This window comes from Microtus oregoni, unplaced genomic scaffold (genome assembly GCF_018167655.1).
Source record: "Microtus oregoni isolate MIOR12 unplaced genomic scaffold, Mior012 000000F_ref0000247, whole genome shotgun sequence".
NCBI lineage: Eukaryota > Metazoa > Chordata > Mammalia > Rodentia > Cricetidae > Microtus > Microtus oregoni.
This window is the reverse complement of record NW_024543059.1, coordinates 54,761,412-54,780,347: the sequence shown is the minus strand read 5'-3', so window position 1 is coordinate 54,780,347 and position 18,936 is coordinate 54,761,412. Positions and strand designations below refer to the sequence as shown.

Genomic DNA, 18,936 nt, shown 5'->3' with positions numbered 1-18,936 from the left:
CTAGTTAGGCTCTGGCATTGCTATGACAAAAGACCCGTGAAAAGTAGCTTGAACGATGGAAGAGGGGCTGTGGCTCATGGTTCTGAGGGGTTGCTCCATCACGGCTGTGAGAGCATGGTAGGGCTAAACAGTTCTCAATATGGCAGCCAAGAAGCAGCGAGAAAGGAAACAGGAAGTGGTTGGACATGACCTACATCCAGAGCAGGTCCCCATGAACTCCTTCCTCCAAGGTCCCACCTCCTACACTGTCACCTCCCCTGACAATGTCATCTTATGACTTCAACAATGGATCAGTAATTCCATCGATTAGGTCAGAGATCTCATGGTCTAACAATCCTCTTTGGAGACCCCTCCCGGACCTAGCTAGAGGTATTTATTAACCCAATTAAGCTGGCCATCAAGATTGCCATCACAATACTTAAACACAGTTCCCCACAGCACCAGTGCCAATGTAAACAAGGCCATCTGTGTCCCGACACTCTGGAAGCTGCAGCACCGAGTGGTGGCCCCGTCATTATGCCATTAGCGTCGCCTCTCACGCGATTAGCCAGATGTGTTTTTCAAACACTGATAGCACGCCTATCAAGGCTTTGGGTGAGTCAGTGTGAACTCAGATTACGGGATGCTTTGGGCACAGACAGAAGTGAAAAGTGGAGAAGGGAAAATGAAGCCAAAAGAGATTGGGCAATAGCAAGATACTATTCAAGAGAAGGAGGGAAGGAGGAAGAGGAGTAATAGAAGAGGCTATTAAAGTGGTATCCACGCTGTGGTGGGACACAGAGACGCTCTTTGAAGCACATTTGCCAAATGCTTCCATACTTCTGCAGTGGCTGGGCCATCTTGTGTGAGCAAAGCTTCCTGAGTCGTGTAAGGGACAATCCAAAGCCTGTGGAGTGTCCACAGAGTCCTATAGGCTGCTTGCTTGACCTGCGGGGACAACGTCTGTGTCCTCAGAAAAGGTATTTCTCTACAAACAGACACCGGACTGCTCTCCTCAGGAACGGAACGGTGATATTCACACAGAAGTTCGCAGTCAGCTAAGTTTATCCTTGGTGGGGAGGGAACGCGGGGCCCGAATGTTCCTCCCACTGGGATAGAGGAGAGTATTCCTACCTGCTGCACAGCAGCTCAGGTCTCGAGGCCTAAGGGGCCGGATTCTCCGTAGGCCTAAACCTAAGTCTTGGGGAAGTCAGTGCCCTTGGTGAGAGGTTGTGTAACGGCAAGGAAGGGGCATCACAGAGGCTCCCAATTAACCTGAACTCTCTCCCTCACAGCCCCAGTCCCAGCAACATGCCTGCCAGTTCCCAGTCCAGGAATCCTAATTGCTGTGTCGGTTGTTATGGAAACAGACCACACTACTTCCTGAAGAATTCGTTATTCCAACAATCTATTTTTTTCACTAGTTATAGGCCCCCCCCAAACGAACGGTTTGTATGCCAGGGACAAGGAGCTCCAAGGAGCAAAGTTGGTGATTAGCAGAGACTTCTAGGAGCAGGAAGTTAAGTCCACCTTGGGTGATGGGAGACCAGCCATCTCCAGTGAAAGAGACTGACGAGGAGGCCAGCTCAGGAGACAAGAGGGTGCAGACAGAGCTGGAATCAAAGAGAGACCTGGGGATGTAGCAGGAAGGATACCGGAGCCAGCTAGCCTATAGGGATGAGGACAGTCGTCAGGGCTGTCCATTCTTCAGGAGCCGATGGTACTTGAACACAGGAAGAGTGTTTGGAATATTAGCTCTGTTTCAAGCGTAGAGATGAACACGTCCTCCTAGGTGTGGCCAGTCTGCAATTCTACGGCCGCTCTGACTGGTTGTAACCTGCACAATTCAGGAGTCTTCTTTTTCTTGAGACAGGGTTTCCTGTAGTTCAGGCTGTCCACACAGCCCTTTTGTAGTCAAAGGTGACCTCATGGTTTGGGAGGCCCTTCTGTCTACGTGTTGATTAATGAGTAAAGAAACTGCCTTGGCCTGTTGATAGGGCAGAACTTAGGCAGGGAAAGTTGGACTGAATGCTGGGAGAAGGAAGGCTGAGAGAGAGACACGCCATGGATCCGCCACCAGAGATAGAGGTGCTGAAACTTTGCTGATAGGCCACGACCTCGTGGCTATACACAGATTAATAGAGATGGGTTAAATTAATATGTAATAGTTAGCCAATAAGAAGCTAGGGCTAATGGGTCAAGCAGTGATTTAATTAATACTGTTTCTGTGTGATTATTTCGGGGCTAAGCTAGCCAGGTGACCGAGAAGAACAAGCAGCCCCTCCGTCCTACAACCTCCACCTTTTGGTCCTCTCTATCTGCCTTCAGTGTTGGGGGCTGAACCAGGGCCTCGCATGTGCTAGGCAAGCATTCTACCCATTGAGCCAGACCTCCCGCCCACTAACCTTCTGTAGACAGAACCACTTTTTTTTTATTGAGAAAAGAAGAAAAAAAAAACCATAAACAAAAAAACAAGTTTCCACCTCCTCCCAGCCTCCCATTTCCCTCCCCCTCCTCCCACCCTTCTCTCCCTCCTCCCACTCTTCTCCCCCTCCCCCCACTCCTCTCCCCCTCCCTCTCCAGACAGAACCACTTTTGTACCATTGACATCTTGTGGCTCTTACTAAAATTTACCCAAACGGTTCTCACTGTGCCTTCATGTTCTCAGGGACTTCACAACTTCGAACAGACCCGTGATAATATAGCCATTCTGCTGTTTGTCATGGGGGCATTTGGAACCTAGGCCTTATTTTAATAGATGCCTTAGAAAAAGAGAATCCAATTCCCTGTATCACAGTGGCTTTGTCCCTTCTGTCTAAACAGTGAACTGTTTTATTTTTCCAAGCAGAGCAGTGGCTGACCAATAAGTAGAAAAACAGGAGATGTTGGTCAGATCCAAGAAAGATTCTTGTGTTCAGAGAAAGAGGGTCTGAGGGCTCTTGTGTTCAGTCTCGCTGTCTATGGTTCCACACTGTGTTCTTTGAGTCTCCGAAGGGCACAGGGTTTTGCCACAGGTGAGCCAAGGTCTTCAGTTATACCATACACAGAGGCAACACTGCATTTCCAAGGCATAAGCTATGAGTTAGAACAGTGGGGAAACTGGAAATAATATTGCCAGAGGTGGTAATGACAACCACAAGCCAGGCTGTATTATGGTTACAAGCTTCTGGGGATCACATTATTAAAACAACATGGTAATGAAGGATTCCTACTCCAAGCATCTAGATATCTAGATATCAACCTTAAAGGCTCTCTCCTTTCCCCAATTTGGCTTCTAATATAAAATATGAGCAGAGACTAGAATATATTACAGTACAAGGAAGGTCTCATGCCTAAGAACACAGCTTGTTAAAGTTTTAGTAAGCCATATGCAGGACCAATTTTCCACTGGAATTAAGATATCCAGTGAAGGCTAAGAAATACACTTTTATTTCCTAAGAAAAATACAAAACAAGAACTGAAGAAGTGAGCTAAGGACCACCAGAGGCCAACAAAGGAGCCCCAGCAAGACTGAATTCCATCATTCTCATGAATTCTCATGGGCACATGCTGTCCTCAGCTAGAGTTTCCCTTCTGCCACCTCCCATGAGGCCCTTCACCAGCTCCCAGTTCTGCGTCAGCATGGCCTCCTCAGGGAAGCTGGCCTGGCCTCGTCACCCACTTGACCAGATTACTCTCTTTTTCTTCTTTTTAACTCTTTAGTAACACTTCTCAGGGGATGTGATCCGTTAATTACTCTCTTCCTTACGATGGGGTGTCTCGCTCCATCCCGGCCACAGTCCCCCTCAAATAGTTCGTGTGTGAGAGGCCAGGAGCTCAGATGACAGCTGGAGAGCCTGGCACAAGGAGATGTAGTCCCAGACCCTTGTCTCCAGACTGCCACCAGGTTAGCGCTCAGCTTCTCTGGGCTTCATTCTCCCCACTGACAACGAGGGAGATTTACCCCAGAGGTTCACAAGGTGGTGGGTGTCCTAAGGTCAGCACACAGTTGATCTGGTTGTATTTCCCTGGGAATAACACCATTGTTTTCCCATTCCTGAAGAGGTAGGGACACTTTCACTATTTGGAAGTATAGAAAGATACTTTTGTGGAAAATGCTAATACATGTATATATTATATATAATGATATATATCATATATAATACTATATATATACTTGGATTACAAACAGGAAAGTGTACCCTTTGGGAGGCATTCTGACTACCTGACATGCTTTCACATGTGTTGGAGAGGGCTGGGATTGAACCCAAGACCTTGAACGTCATTGTCAAGAGCTCTTGTTGCTAAACCACACCTCCATCTCCTTCCCAACCTTTTAAACTTTTGCATAACTGGTTCCTTACTGTCCACAAGTAAAGTTAATCTCTACCCCATGATCTTGGCTAAGTCCCATAACTGTCCTGAGTGTCGACTTTCTAGTCTGTATAACAGAGATGGAACAGGGCTGGGTCACCCAGCTATGTCATGGCTCGAGGATTATCTGCGGTGACCTGGAGCATGGCAGGTGAACAGAAGGAGTTAATCTTATGGCATTTTATCCAACAAGTAGCTAGAAAGTATCACTCTACTGGGACATTGAAGAAATGAGGTTTTTGGGTGTGTGTGTGAGTGTGTGTGCTATTGGGGATCAAATCCAAGACTTCACACGTACTACGCAAGTGCTCTAGCCTTGGGCTGCACACCCAGCCCCAAACTAGACTTTTTTTTTTTTTTACTGTGCAGAATATAATGTGTGGCAAGGGAGGAATATTTTCATATGTGGTCACCATGCATTTAGTTTTAATAGAGGGTTGGTAGTCAAATAGCAAAAGTGAGTGTTGGACTTTAGCACGCTGCAGCCCCTTGGCCTTGTATTTCACTCCACTGCTACAGAGCTGAGCTCTGCGGCCGAGATTCCTACAACCCCGCCTTTTCTATGCTGAAAAGCGACAACGCAAAAAAAAACTTTTAATTGCATATTTATGCATGCAACCATCTGGAAACCTCAGGGGTATTATTTTGGTCAAAAGAAGAACATGAATTCAAAGCAGGACAGAATGAGAGATGAATATAATTTTTCTGCTATTACAATATTATTAGCAACTGTATTAGCAAAGTTGAGAGCTATTACTCACCCATCAGGAAGATAATTTTACATTTCCTCAAATCCTCCATTAAGCCTTTAAAAGAAGAATAATTTAAATTATCGACAAGAAATACCACACTGACGCCCTGGTCCTACCCATGATCTACAGAGCTGAGCCCACAGGAATAAACAAGCTATGACCACCAGGGGGTAGTGAGTGTGGAGGCTTTCCCCCTACCCAGGATTTTTATTTAACACAGATCTTTAATTTGAAGTGTAAAACTGATACCACCAAATAGTGTGACTCACATGGAAATCCAACTTTTTGTCTGTTTTTTTTTTTTGGTGTGAGGATTTGTTTGTTTTTGAGACAGGGTCTCCCTGTGTGTCCCAAGCTGGCCTCAAACTCAGCTGAACTTCAAACCCTTCCTTCTTTTGCCTCAGCTCCCTTAGTGCTGGGATTACAGGTGTGCACTATGCCTGGATATAAAGCCAATCTTAAACTTTATATTTAGGTTGGTTTTTTTTAATCTCAGTTTGTTCTTTACTTTAAGATGTAGTGCTTCTATTTTTTAAGGGTTTCATATGTGCACACAGAGCAGCGATTGCATCCATTCCCACTCCCCTACTCCTTCTAGATCCATCCCACCCTGATCCAGTATTTCACATTTGCAACCACCCTGTTTAAAAAAGGAGAAATTAATATACAAGATGTCTAGAAGACAAAAATAGTTTATGGCTATCGTAGACAATGCCATTTTCTGTTTTAAGTTGTGATGTAAAGTTTCCTTTAAAATATCAATCTTTATTCATCATGAGTCAGCGTATAGAACAGGACCAAACAAGAAGTTAACAGAACCAGTAGTACAGAATAATAATCATGGCAGTGGAAACAAGCTCTGAATCTGGGGAACCACTGCTGGGAGAAACGGTGTGAGATAAGGAAAAGCATGAGAACATCTGGAGTCAGTGGGACCCTAATGACTTCACATTGCCGAGGGTTGGAATGGGAACTTCAGGGCACGTGGGTAGGTGCCGCATTGCTGGTCCCACAAACAACAGGCTTGACCTACACAGGGGAGGGGTGTGGGGTGCTGGGGGGACAGGGAGAGAGACCGTGATTGTGCATTTTTACTAGGGTGTGGGACTGAAAGTTTCACACACGCTAGGTAAGGAGTCAACTGCTGAGCTATATCCCCAGCCCTTAAAATCTATTATTATATTTACTTTATATATTTTCCTGCTTCTATGTTTGTGCACCACACGTGTGCACGGTGCCCACAGAAGCCAGAAAAGGCCATCAGATCTCCCGAAACTGGAGTTATTGATGGCTGTTAGCTTCCACGTGGATGCTGGGAGCTGAACCCAGGTTCTCTGGAAAAGCAGCTAGGGAGAGTCATTCTCCAGCCCATCCTAGTCCTGTAGTTTTTTTTTTTTAAACTTTTTAATATGGGGTGGGGTTTTACTAAGCGATGCAGGTCAGCCTTGAATTCACATTGTAGCCCAGGCTGGCCCTGAACTTTGGGTATTCTGACTTGGCCCCCTGAACAGCTGGGATTACAGGTCTCTGCCGTGGTCCAGTTGGTGTCTTGAATTTTTCATGAAGTCAGATATGGAGCAACTCTAATGTGTTCTACAGCATCCCAGCTTCCCTGAGCATCTTTGAATGTATTTGCAGTTTAGGAAGGTGGCCATATTTACTGTGATTATTTTCTTTGTTTTCAGGAGAGCTGATGTGGCTATACCCTATTTCAGTTTAAAAATTACTTTTTAGTTGAAAATCATGTATTCATACAACGTAGTAATTACTAAGTTGTATGATAATTTTCAGTGACTTGAGAGCATGCTTATATAACAATATGTTAGAAATGTGGCGATATTTATACACACACATAGATTCTCAACGGGGTAAAAACAGGGCGAAGACAACGTACTCCAGCGAGGCATGCGAGAATGTTAGGCACAAATGCCATTGGTCCTAGAGTTTCAGGTGGTTCTAGCTTTCTGCCTTAAAATGCTTCTGCAGTGAGCTCTGATGCTATAACCAGGGATCAAGGAAAGTTTGTGGGGCAGCTGTCTATCCAACTTGCAGCGGAGACAGAGTTGGCTGTGGGTGGGGCCAGGTGATGGCTCTGTCACAGCTCAATTCTAGGCCTTCCCTGATGACTGCCACAATCATTTGGTGACTTATTTTCACACAACTGCTGTTTCTATTTGCATCGAATAACACTTTCTCTAGCCCTTCATGGATCAATGGGAGTTAGGACTGGGTTAATTTAAAAAGCCAAATCACTTGTGTGAGTTACAGCCAATACTATAAATCGATTTCTATAAACTGTGGTGACATTCTTTCAAGTAGACAGGACAGAATGTGTTAACCTAGGCAACTATGAAGCTCATCTTTTATAAACACTATTAAATTCACAGCATTTGATCTCATTTCATTCCATATACAGCTAGCATGGAGTGGCTATTTTAGTTTTCAAGTGACTGTTTTATGAAATATTGTCTCACGTATCCCAGGCTAGCCTCAAACTTACTATGTAGCTGAGGAGAATCTTGAACTTGAATTCCTTCTGTCTCCACCTGTTAAGTTCTGGGGTTACAGGTGTGGCCATCACATTAGGTTATGAAAGCCTGGAGACGGAACCCAGCTACGAGCATGTTAGACAAGCACTCCCTCTCCTTTGAGAAACTTTTAACATGATAAAAATGACCAAGTGGTACTACTTCAGGATGCCGGTTGGGCTGGCTCGACACTGTAGCACAGTAACTGCTATTATGGAAAAGAAATTCTGTTTCCAACTCAATTAGCAAAAATTGCACCTCCAATAAGCCCCATTGGCTGTTACTGACACTGTGAAGATTTTATGTTTCAATTACGTGTGGCGAATTTTGAGCTGAAGAATGCTACTTTCTATTGAGTGATCTTGCTACTCCGTAACAGCCAGTGGGGATGGGACAGAGAGTGTGTCCCAAACATCTTGATTAGAGCATCCACTTCTCACTGTGCTCCTTGAGAATCAGGTTCTCTGGGCTGCTGGGCAATGCATCTCTTAGTAAGGATTCCTTTCGGTTCCGTGTGTGGACCAACAAGTCGGCAAGCCATAGATTCCCAGGATAACTCATGGAAAATGCTCTGTTGTTTTTAAATCTTAGCTGGCATTAAACAAAGACAGCATATTTGAAGCTATGTGTTCTGATTAGGGAAGGAAACTCACCTCCTGCGGTGTCCTCTCCAAACACATTTAGTTCATCATCGCCCTGTTTTGAAAATAATCATAGCATTAGATGGGAACAATAATAGACAAATTTAAGCTCCTTGTTAACGATAAATGCTGGACATTGAAACAACTCCATTAAGGGAAGAAACGTCTAAACACTTGTAAAGATGAGTAACAGAATTTCAGACGTTACATTGTTGATCTGTTGGCAACCAGTACAGAATTCAGTCTCATTTTTTTTTTGGTGCATAAATTATGTATGGACAGAGAGCTAGCTTCAAGACAACAAAATTCTTCAGTGTTAGAAGCTAACGGATAGGTAAGGTCACAGCTGGGTTATGAACACCCCCTAATTTAAGGTCGATGTTGGCAAATTTTTCAGCCAAGGCCAAGCAGTAAGCATTTTTGATGTGAACCTCATTGTCCCTGGCCACAGTTACAGTTTGTTAGTTCTTATGGATAAAATGAGGAAAGATCAAGTGACCGTTCTTTTCCCTCATGTTTATCTGTAAAACTCTCATTTCCCTTTGGCAAGGTCACTGTTTTCCTTCTAGAGCAGCGTGGTGTATCTGGGGGGCAGGTTTATAAAGAGTCAGTGCTGAGAACTCCCATCACCATCTACCTCGTTCCTGTCTTGTTTTCCTACTTCCTTACCCATAGGTTACCACGTGTTCTAACCATCAGCTTGACACAGCCTAGAATCATCTCTGAAAAAGTCTTTTTTAAAAAAATATTTATTTATTTATTATGTATACCATGTTCCTCCTGCATGTACAACTCCAGGCCAGAAGAGGGCATCAGACCTCATTACAGATAATTGTGAGCTACCATGTGGTTCCTGGGAATTGAACTCAGGACCTCTGGAAGAGCAGCCAGTGCTGGATGTTTGCCTTCTCAATGGTGGACTTAAGCTGAAGAAACCCTTTCCTCTCCGAAGTTGCTGTTAGTCAGGACATTTTATCATAACAACAGAAACAATGCTAGAATACCACATCTAGATGTTTCTATCCAGATACATGAAAAAGTGACTTCCAGATATCCAAGAATTTAAATGTGTGTGTGTGAGTGTGTATATCAGTGTGTGTGTAAGCGTGTGTGTGTATGTGTGTAAGTGTGTGTATGCATGTGTGTCAGTGTGTGTATACATGTGTGTGTAAGCGTGTGTGTGCATGTGTGTAAGTGTGTGTGTTTGCATGTCTGTCATTGTGTGTATATACACGTGTGTGTAAGCGTGTGTGCATGTGTGTAAGCATGTGTATGCATGTGTGTATGCATGCGTGTAAGTGTGTGGAAGCATGTGTCAGTGTGTATGCATGTGTATAAGCATGTGTGTGCACGTGTGTGTAAGCATGTGTATGCATGTGTGTGTCAGTGTGTGTATGCATGTGTGTGTCAGTGTGTTTATGCATGTGTGTGCATGTGTGTAAGCATGTGTATGCATGTGTGTGTCAGTGTGTGTATGCATGTGTGTGTCAGTGTGCATATGCATGTGTGTGTAAGTGTGTGTAAGCGTGTGTGTCAGTGTGTATGCATGTGTATAAGCATGTGTGTGTGCACGTGTGTAAGCATGTGTATGCATATGTCAGTGTGTTTATGCGTGTGTGTGTAAGCGTGTGTGTATGAGTGTGTAAGTGTGTGTGCATGTGTGTAAGCATGTGTATGCATTTGTGTGTCAGTGTGTGTGCGTGCATGTGTATATGAGTGTGTGTGCGTGCATGTGTGTGTGAGTGTGTGCGTGCATGTGTGTGCCAGTGTGCACTGATCTTCTATTTTTGCAGTGTATTCTGGAGAAATTTCTGTTAATACAGGACGTTCTCAGCATAGTATTCTTGGCTGCACAGTATCTATTGTGAGACTGGGAACATAATTAATTTTTAACCTTCTCTTTATTGATGAGCAGAGCTGTTCTCACTCTGACTGATTTAGGGAAGGTGGCTCAGTGAATAAATCCATATAAAACCACTTCACACAAACATTCCTTCGGGGCAAGTTCAGGATTCCAAGTTTGTGTTCACAGATTAAATGTATTTACAATTTTGATAGATTTTCTTTTCTTTTGCCAAGCTGGTCTCTGGAGAGGTTACCGTGTTCTGCAAGGACAGCATCCATGACACTTTCTCCAGACTTTTGCCTTTAATTCTCTTGGATGCCAGAGTCAGTTCCATGAGGTCACCTGGTTACATGGACCCCCGAGGCAACATGCAGAGAAAGCACTTTGACTAAGTACAGGCCTTGCCACTTCGGGAGAGTCTGAGCCTCCGGGCAGCTCTACCGCTTGTCTTCTTGGATTTGCCCTTGTCTCTGGAGCTGCCTCTGTGACACAGGATGCTAAGTGGAGTGGTCATTCAGGGACACGTTCACACTACTTAATCCTCCCTGTGAAGGGAAAGAACCTCAGAACTCCTCACGGACACTCTGAGCAGCCTCTGGCTAGGTCACCAGGCCCCTGGTGACGTCAGCAGTAGACTGAGACCCATGCCTTTCACCATCGTGAGCAGCTCCATAGCTTTTGTCCCCTCAGTAGAGCCATCATGGCAGGTGTTGGTGGTCTTCTACGGAGCCCTGGACCGCTGATCTTAGCATTCAGGAGCCGGCACCCTGCCCCTGTGAGCTGGGACGATGCTATGATACAGGGGGAACTCTGGAGCCCCCTCCATGATCAAGAAAGCTTGGACAGAGCAGGACCACCATTCTGCTGAGCTTTGACCCCTGCACCATCCCGAGAGCAAAACCATTCACACCTTTGCATAAGAATCTCCACCTCAGGTACAGCTTGGAGGGAAGCCAGCCCACTGTACTCTCCCGGAGCAATGAATAGGCTTGTCCGAAACGCACACACAGTAAGAGCGTCACTAACAGTGGGCGGAGAATGCCTGCTGATCAGAATCTGCTCTCCACTGGTCAGACACTTGCTGGATACGTCTAGGTGATGTCAAGAGGAAACCGAGTTCATACCCTCACTCTTCCACATCATTAGACTATACAATTATACACGGATGGGCTGAGCTGTGGCTCGTCTTTCCTGCCTATGGTAGCATGTCTTGGGAGTTTGATCAAAGTTAATCTGAATTCCTAAAACAAGGGGCCACATTGAAAAAGGGCCCTGCTCCTCTCTAGCTGGCTTCTGGAGTTTAGCCTGTTTTTATCCATGACTCTTATTCACAGCTCTGTGTTCTGTTTGTCTGGAGGCGTTGACTGAACTCCATTTTATTTCTATTAGCTCACTGGTAGTGAATAGGTTTCTAGGGCACAGAAGGAACTGTCATTTGTTCTTAGTAATGTCATGCATAGACATAAAAACCCAGATGAAGGAAATGTCTGATTGAGGGTACTGTTCTCCTGTGATTGCCAGTATATCTCACACTTCCAGGGTAAATCTTCTGTAAGTAAAATTCCAGGATCAGTGGCAGAGTGCTTTCTTAGAACACCCAAGGCCCTGGTTTTTATTCTCAGCCCCATAAAGTAAAATCAATCTTTTACATAGAATTTGTGAGGCCAACATTCAATTTAAAGCAAAATCAGTCAACTAACCAACCAACTAACCAGCCAACCAGACAGAAAGTCAGATACCCAGATAGCCAGAGAGCCAGTCAGACAGACAGAGATCCAACCAAGCAGCCAGACAACGAACCGACCAGTCAGCTAACCAACTAACCAACTAACCAGCCAACTAACCAACCAACCAACCAACCAACCAACCAATCAAACAAACAAATGAACAACAGTAAGTGCCAGGATTGTAGCTCAGTGGTACGGTACTCTCTTGGTATGCAGATAGTCCTGAGTTTAGACTTCAGATGTTGCAAAAATAGTGTTTATTTGGGTTGGGGATATAGATCTATGGTAGAGTTCTTTTCTTGCATATTCAACAAGCTGGGTTCAGTCCCTAGTACTGACAAAGACGAAATGAAGAAAGGGAAGAAGGAGAAAAAAGAAAGAAGAGGAAGGAGGAGGGAAGGAAAAAGGAAAGAAAATGGCTTCTTACAAACATACATACACTCACACACACTCAAGAGGGGTGAAAGTCAAGTGTTTGCTTTAGTGAATAAGATGCTAGAGGCCAAAAATCATGTGTTTATAAACGTGTGAATTAATACTCAGGTTTTTTATTCGATTCCATTGGTCACCCCCTTTGTTTTTATGCCAATGCCAAGCTGTTTTCATTACTGTAGCTCTGTAATAGATCTTAATGTCAGGGATGGTGATGCCTCCGGAAGTTCCTTTATTGTATAGGATTGTTTTGGCTATACTGGATTTTTTTTTGTTTTTCCATATGAAGTTTATTATTGTTCTTTCAATGTCTGTAAAGAATTGTGTTGGGATTTTGATGGGGATTGCCTTGGATCTATAGATTGCTTTTGGTAGGATTGCCATTTTTTTACTGTGTTGATCCTACCTATCCAAGAGCGTGGGAGATCTTTCCATTTTCCAGTATCATCTTCAATTTCTTTCTTCAAAGACATAAAATTCTTGTCAAATATGTCTTTCACTTCTTTGGTTAGTGTTACCCCAAGATATTTTATGTTATTTGTGGCTATCGTGAAAAGTGATGTTTCTCTGATTTCCCTCTCAGCTTCTTTATCCTTTGTGTATAGAAGGGCTACTGATTTTTTTTGAGTTGATCTTGTATCCTGCCACTTCACTGAAGGTATTTATCAGCTGTAGGAGTTCTCTGGCAGAGTTTTTGGGGTCACTTATATATACTATCATATTATTTGCAAATAACAAAAGTTTGACTTCTTCCTTTCCAATTTGAATCCTCTTGATCTCCTTTTGTTGTCTTATTGCTATTGCTAAAACTTCAAGAACTATGTTGAAGAGATAGGGAGAGAGTGGACAGCCTTGTCATGTTCCTGATTTTAGTGGAATCACATTGAATTTCTCTCCATTTAATTTGATGTTTGCTGTTGGCTTGCTGTATATTACTTTTATTATATTTATATATGTTCCTTGTATCCCTGATCTCTCCAAGATCTTTATCATGAAGGGATGTTGGATTTTGTCAAATGCTTTTTCAGCATATAATGAAATGATCATATGTTTTTTTCTTTCAGTTTATTTATATGATGGATTACATTGATAGATTTTCGTATGTTGAACTAGCCCTGCATCTCTGAGATGAAGCAACTTGATCATGGTGGATGATTTTTTTTGATGTGTTCTTGGATTTGGTTTGCCAGTATTTTATTGAGTATTTTTGCATTCATGTTCATAAGTGAGATTGGCCTGTAATTCTCTTTTTTTGGATGAGTCATTGTGTGTTTTGGTATCAGGGTAACTGTAGCCTCATAAAACGAGTTTGGAAATGTTCCTTCTGTTTTTATTGTGTGGAACACTTTGAGGAGTATAGGTATTAGTTATTCTTGGAAGTCTTGGTAGAATTCTGCATTAAAACTATCCAGCCCTGGGCTTTTTTTGGTTGGGAGGTTTTTGTTGACAGCTTCTATTTCCTTGCAGTTTATAGGTCTATGTAAACTGCTCACCTGGTCTTGATTTAATTTTGGTATATGGTATCTATCTAAAAAGTTGTTCATTCCTTTACATTTTCCAATTTTGTGGAGTACATGTTTTTGTAATATGACCTAATGATTCTCTGAATTTCCTCAGTGTCTGTTGTTATTTACCCCTTTTCATTTCTGATTTTGTTAATTTGAATGTTCTCTCTCTGTCTTTTGATTAGTTTGGATAGGGGTTTGTCAATCTTGTTGATTTTCTCAAAGAACCAGATCTTTGTTTAATTGATTCTTTGGATTGTTTTCTGTGTTTCTATTTTGTTGATGTCAGCAATCAATTTGATTATTTCCTGTCTTCTACTCTTCCTGGGTGAGTCTGCTTCTTTTGGATGGGGTAGAGAACTAAACAGAGAATTCTCAACAGAAGAATCTCAAATGGCCAAAAGATACTTAAAGAAATGTTCGACATCCTTAGCCATCAGGGAAATGCAAATCAAAACAATTCTAAGGTTCCATCTTACACCTGTTAGAATGGCTAAAATCAAAAACACCAATGATAACCTATGCTGGAGAGGATGCGGAGTAAGGGGAACACTCATCCATTGCTGGTGGGAATGCAAACTTGTATAACCACTTTGGAAATCATTATAATGGTTTCTCAGAAAATTGGGGACCAACCTACCTCAGGATCCAGAAATACCACTCTTGGGCATATACTCAAAAGATGCTCAATTATACTACAATGACATTTGTTCAACTGCATTCATAGCAGCATTATTTGTAATAGCCAGAACCTGGAAACAACCTAGATGACCCTCAACCAAAGAATGGATAAAGAAAATGTGGCACATTAACACATTAGAGTACTACTCACCGGTACAAAACAATGACACCTTGAATTTTGAATGCAAATGGGTGGAATTAGAAAACACCATCTTGAGTGAGGTAACCCAGACCCCCCAGAAAAGAATATGGTATGTACTCACTCATAAGTAGATACTAGCTATAAACAAAGGATATTGAGCCTGTAGTTCATGATCCTAGAGAAGCTAAGTAATAAGGTGAACCCAAAGAAAAACATATATAGACCCACTTGGAAATTGGAAACAGGCAAGATTGTCTGACAAAATTGGAAGCATGGGGGTGGGGGAGAAGGGAGGGTGGAAGGAGAAGAGGTGGGGAAAAGGGGAGGGGTGAGGAGAACTTGAGGAAATGGGATAGTCGAGATGGAGGAAGGACAGAGATGAGAGCAAGGAAAGAGATATCTTGATTGAGGGAGTCATTGTAGGGTTAGCAGAAACCTGGCTCTAGAGAAATTCTCAGGAATCCACAGGCTGATTCCAGTTAAGACCCTAAGCAATAGAGGAAAGGGGGCTTGATCTTGATTTGTTCTGTTGTTAGACTGATGAATACCTTAAATATCACCGTAGACCCTCATCCAGCCACTGATGGAAACAGAGGCAGAGACCCACATCGGAGCACTGGGCTGAGACCCCAAAGTCCAGTAGAAGAGTGGAAGGAATGAGAATATGAGCAAAGAGGTCAAGACCATGAAGGGTTCATCCACTAAAACAGTTCATCTGAGCTAATGGGAATTCACCAACTCCAGCTGGACTGGGAAGGAACAAGCATAGAACCAAACTAATCCCTCTGAATGTGGTTGACAGTTGCATGGCTGAGAAGACTGAGGGGCCACTGTCAGTGACACCAGGATTTATCCCTACTGCATGTACTGGCTTTTTGGGAACCTATTCTCTTTGGCTGGATACCTTGCTCAGCCTAGATATAGTAAGGAGGGCCTTAGACCTTCCACAAAGCAATGTGCCTACCCTCTCTGAGGATTGGAGGGGGGTGAGGTAGGGTATGTGGAGGGAATGGGACGGAGAGGAGGGAGTGGGAACTTGGATTGGTATTTTTTTAAAAATCTAATAAATTTTTTCTAGCATCTAGAAAAAAGATGCTAGAGACCTCTGGAGGTACAGTCTTGCCTCTTTCCATGCTAAGTACATTTTACATGAAGGTGCTAATTTGGGGGTATCGGCTGGACAAGGAGGGAAGGTACAGTCTCATTCTGGACCATCTGCTGTGTTATTTATGGTCAGTTGCACTGAGGTTTCAGCCCCACCTGAGACTTGAGAAATCCCACTGCTCTAACCACCAAAATTCTCCTGAGTGCTATGGATGCTTCTTTGGGTCATTGTCTTTTACTGTGTTCATTCCATTCAGCCGGCCTTTTGTCATTTTGAGTCTGCATCGAGGAGTTGGCTTTATGGGTGCAGTGAGGCAAAGTGACTTTCCATAGCCTTAAATTAAAGGTTAGGGGACATGCTATGGATAGCCTATTCTCTGCACTGACAAGACAGCATACATGTAGGCACGGATTTTATGTAAACATCATTTGCGACACACACACACACACACACGGAGTCTAGAAGCTCCGTGCAGTGATGCAGTTAGTCCATAATGGCCTGAGAGCAAGGTTGTAAAATCACCGACGCAGCTCTGCTTGCTGCCTGTTTCTGGCTCTCTCTGTGGAGCAGTGTGTTGATAGCTGGTGGGAAATCATTCATGACTCAACGTAAGGGCGCATCAGCTGCTTGTGTAAACGCTCAGAGAAAGCCGGCTTCTGCCACAGCTTGTCGCGGCTCCAGCTACTATTCTCCAGCCAACCAACACTCTGCTTCCTATCCCGTGTGAACACGCAGACAGGACACAGATTTCCAACAGCTGCACTGGGGTGGGACCACCTGCAGGGGCTTCAACTGTTTGGTGAGAGGCAGCTTCCTCTGGGATAACGGAGCCTGTGACAGTTACTTCTCTTGTCATCAAGACCAAATGGCTGATGCTGGTGGCCAAGGTGTCAGCCCCCCGGGAGGCTCGCTGGTCAGCTAGTCTTGATGAATTGGTGGCTTCCAGATTCAGAGATTCTGTCTCAAAAAACGCCAAGGCAAGCAATTGAGGAGGACATTGCATGTTGATTTCTGGCCTCCACACATGCACACATGGAAGGTCTAGGGCCTCGGAGAACGTCTCCCCAACCTCCTTTTCTTTGGTTAAACCTAAAGCTTTGTAGTTCTGACCACCTCAATTATCACCATCCCACGCAGCTTCCCAAAGATCATTCCTGAATCATCTAAAGTCTAGCGCTATCATGCACCAGCGTCTCCCGCCTTCACTAGTCTCCTGCTTTAATCTTGTTTTCTGTTCCCTGAGAATCTGAGGGTGAGCTGGGGAGAGAATGACACAGAGACAACAGAGCAGAGGACCAAGGAGATGAGGACGACAACATCCAGGTTACATCAAAGTGACAGACAGGTCAAAGTGTTAGATCACAGACCTTCTCTCTCTCTCCCTTCCCCCACAGAAATCAGGCCAGCATCACCATCCCCTCCCTTGCAGCTCTCTTTTTCTGGGACAGAGAGTTGACAGGAAAGCATGCTGCCCCTCCCTGTGAAGCTGTAGGATGTGAGTATGGTCCCACTTAGTGCCTGCCTTTTGGCATGTAGCCTAAACCTGACTAAACCAGGGGGAGTGGGGCCCATTTCACCTTCCTCACCCAAACACTTTTGAGTGAGAACCCCCTTTTATTTTCTCTAGAAGTGCAGGGTCTGTTTCTCCCTTCAGGCCCCTGCTGTACTGTATACAGTGGCCGTCCCTCTGGTGCCTTCCTCTTTCAAGGCCTGATCACGATGGTCCACAGTCACGGGGCTCTCTCCTAGTAAGGCTCATTCTGAAGGTTGATTTCAGATCAGCTCCTTTCAACAGATTGCGCTGAGGTGAAAGAGATATTTTCTAGATTGACCAAGATGTTTAAACTTTGGGAGTATTTTTGATGAATGAGAAAATGAGCCCCATCTGGGGCAAATCATTCTATAATCTCACTGTTTGGGAGGTGGAGTGTGTGTGTGTGTGTGTGTGTGTGTGTGTGTGTGCATGTGTGTGTTGATAGAAATTAAAGATGCTAGGCAAGTATTCTACCACTAAGCTACATACAGCTCTTGTAGTTTTGGAGATAGGATCTTTCTGTATGGTTGAGGCTGAATGGGAGCTCATTAGTCAGCCCAGGCTGGTCTCGCACCCATGAGCCCCCTGCCTGTCCTCCTGGGTTGTGGACTTAGAGCCATGCATTACCAAGTCTGGCTTTTAAGAATCCTAGGATCTGTCCTTTGGAAGTACCAAACTCTTCATGGCACAGGAGGGCAGCCACATTCTTCTCCCTCCCCAAACAGCTTTGCACCCTAACTGAGGTGAACATCGTCCCCACCTCTGACACACTGTCAATTCTGTATCTCAATCCTCAGTCAACAGAATGAAGCTGCGCAGAGGTTGAACTAACTCCTAGGTCATATTTCAACAGCCCCATGTGCTTCGTTTCCTCTCTCAGTCACCCCCAACACACATACAACAGGAACAGACATGGGCTTGCCTGCATGTCCATGAAAGGACACATAGAGAGATGCTGACTCACTGTACTTGAGATCATCCCATGCAGCCTGAGCCTCTGAGCTGGCTACCCAGTCAGATACAGACACACAGGGATGTCTTTTCCTGGGGTTCATGTAAGAACCTGGTTTACACTACTGAAGGGGCTGAGGAGGCAAGCCTGACATTCACAGATGTCTGTGGTGAGTCTAGACATAAGAGGTGGCACTGGACATTGGTTCCTAGAACTTCTTTGGGGGACCTTCAACTGATTGAATAAGGCCACAGCAACTGGCGGTTGATACCAGTAATATCTACAAAACATTTTCTCAGCCAAAGGAGACTCTTTGGAGAAGACGCCTATAGTGACGCAGCCGCTGAGTCCCCACGCTCTTTTAAGGGACCCCTCAGATTCCTTGGCTCTTGGAATTAGTCTTGGCTGGGTTAGTTTCTTTTGTCTGTCGTCAGTACTCCATCTCAACTTGTTCCTATCTCCCCAGTAAAAGTCACTCGGTAGCGCCATATGAGTCTAAACAGCACACACTGTAATTGGAGGAGCCAGCTGAGATCAGCCAACCACGTGGAAATTGGTGGGCACACCCAGCCACACCCAGCCATGCTCAGCCACACCTAGTGTCCCACCTATGTCTGGTGAAATCACCAGGAGATGCTGGCTTATGCCCCAAGGTTCTAGGCAATGGCACAGCACCAGTTAATAGAATCCCAGCTTCTTCTTTTGAAATGATACTTGAAAACCCCTCAGCCCAAGAATGATTGCCCTTTCTATTTCCAC

The 18,936-nt window shown here is 44.3% G+C and overlaps 1 protein-coding gene across 1 annotated transcript in view; it reads right to left on the bottom strand.

The window, feature by feature from the left end:
* The window catches only part of Ak5 (adenylate kinase 5), a 167,408-nt gene that overhangs the window by 30,727 nt on the left and 117,745 nt on the right, over positions 1–18,936 (bottom strand). The window contains exons 9-10 of the mRNA XM_041653609.1: positions 8,266–8,308; positions 5,094–5,138 (exon numbers count right to left, since the gene is read on the bottom strand). Coding sequence (XP_041509543.1) covers positions 5,094–5,138; positions 8,266–8,308 — 88 coding nt within the window. The remainder of the gene's footprint in view (positions 1–5,093; positions 5,139–8,265; positions 8,309–18,936) is intronic.